The sequence below is a fragment of the Mandrillus leucophaeus genome, unplaced genomic scaffold (assembly GCF_000951045.1).
Source record: "Mandrillus leucophaeus isolate KB7577 unplaced genomic scaffold, Mleu.le_1.0 Scaffold702, whole genome shotgun sequence".
Lineage (NCBI taxonomy): Eukaryota > Metazoa > Chordata > Mammalia > Primates > Cercopithecidae > Mandrillus > Mandrillus leucophaeus.
In genome coordinates, this window is record NW_012107609.1 from 415323 (window position 1) to 416933 (window position 1611).

A 1611-nucleotide genomic window follows, 5' to 3' on the forward strand; every position below is an offset into this window, starting at 1 on the left:
AGATCCCCACCCATGGGAACCTTCTGACCCCTGACCTGTGTCCTCTCACAGCCTCTGCCCTGGCTGCTGCCCTGATACCCCCGTGGGGTCCTGAGCTCCTGGGTCTTTCTTTAAGTTCTCTCCCCGCCCTGGCGCTCCAGCATCACCCTGGTGGAGGGGTGTCTGTCCCTTCACTGAGGTTCCCACCACCCAAGGCCACGAGGTGCAGGCCCTGCCTGCCCGGCCGCCCACATGTCCCAAGAGGGCTGGAGGATGCCCGCTCTGGCCTCTTCCTGAACAGAGTCTGATTTTGGCCCCACAGCCCAGACGCAGCTGAGTCGGAAGCTCCCGGGGACGACGCTGGCTGCCCTGGAGGCCGCAGCCAACCCGGCACTGCCCTCAGACTTCAAGACCATCCTGGACTGATGGCCACCCGCCCACAGCCGGGCCGAGAGTGGACACCAGCAGCCATGTCACGCTGGGTTCTACATCCCAGGGAGGGAGGGGCGGCCCACACCCAGGCCCGCACCGCTGGGAGTCTGAGGCCTGAGTGAGTGTCTGGCCGAGGCCTGCATGTCCAGCTGAAGGCTAAGTGTCCGGCTGAAGGCTGAGTGTCCAGCACACCTGCCGTCCTCACTTCCCCGCAGGCTGGCACTCGGCTCCACCCCAGGGCCAGCTCCTCCTCGCCAGGAGCCTGGCTTCCACTCCCCACACAGGGTTAGTCCTTCCCCCACTTGCCGTTCTCCACCCCTCACCCTGACCTCCTTTGCCCTCCGCCCCCCACCAGGCCGGTGGAGACCCTGAGAAGGAGCCTGGGAGCTCTGGGAGTTTGGAGTGACCAAAGGTGTGCCCTGTTCACAGGCGAGAACTCTGCACCTGGATGGGGGTCCCCGTGGGCCACACTGGGGGGCTGTGGGAGTAAAATACTCAATATACGCGTTTTTCAGTTTTGAAAAAAAGCCTCATGTTTGAATCCTAATATGCACTGCATAGACTCCACTGTATGTGATTATGGAAGCGTATGAGTGAATGGCATGGTGGTCAGTGCAGGCCCGTGGCCTGGCTGGGCCTGGGAGGTTTCTGATGCTGTGAGGCAGGAGGGGAAGGAGGGTCGGGGGTAGATGGTGGGAGCCCCCACCCTGGAAGAGGGAACAGTAAGTCCAGGCCCAAAGGACGGCAGGGATGATGGGGACCCAGCTTGGGTGGCGATGATGGGGGGCCTGGCTTGGGCGGAGGGGATAACGGAGGGCCCAGTTGGGGTGGCGGGGATGATAGGGACCCAGCTTGGGTGGCGGGGATGATGGGGAAACCTGGCTGGGCCCCCTCCTCCCCTGCCTCCCACCTGCAGCTGTGGATCTGGACGTGCTTCCCTGGTGCACATCCTCTGGGCCATCAGCATTCATGGAAGTGGGGGGCAGGAGCATGACACCATCCTGTATAAAATCCAGGATTCCTCCTCCTGAGCCCCCCAACTCAGGTTGAAAGTCACGTTCCCCCTCTGGCTGTTCTCTTCAGAGTGGACCAGGCGATTCTGATCTCTGAAGGGTGGGTAGGGTGGGGCAGTGGAGGGTGAGGACACAGGAGTCTTCAAGGTGGGGCTGGTGATTCTGAAGGGTGGGTAGGGTGGGGCAG

At 62.6% G+C, this 1611-nt stretch overlaps 1 protein-coding gene across 1 annotated transcript in view; it reads left to right on the top strand.

The window, feature by feature from the left end:
- The window catches only part of TERT (telomerase reverse transcriptase), a 41558-nt gene extending 40620 nt beyond the window's left edge, over nt 1-938 (top strand). The window contains exon 15 of the mRNA XM_011964732.1: nt 302-938. Coding sequence (XP_011820122.1) covers nt 302-405 — 104 coding nt within the window. The 3' untranslated portion in view covers nt 406-938. The remainder of the gene's footprint in view (nt 1-301) is intronic.
- The last annotated feature ends 673 nt before the right edge of the window (nt 939-1611 follow it).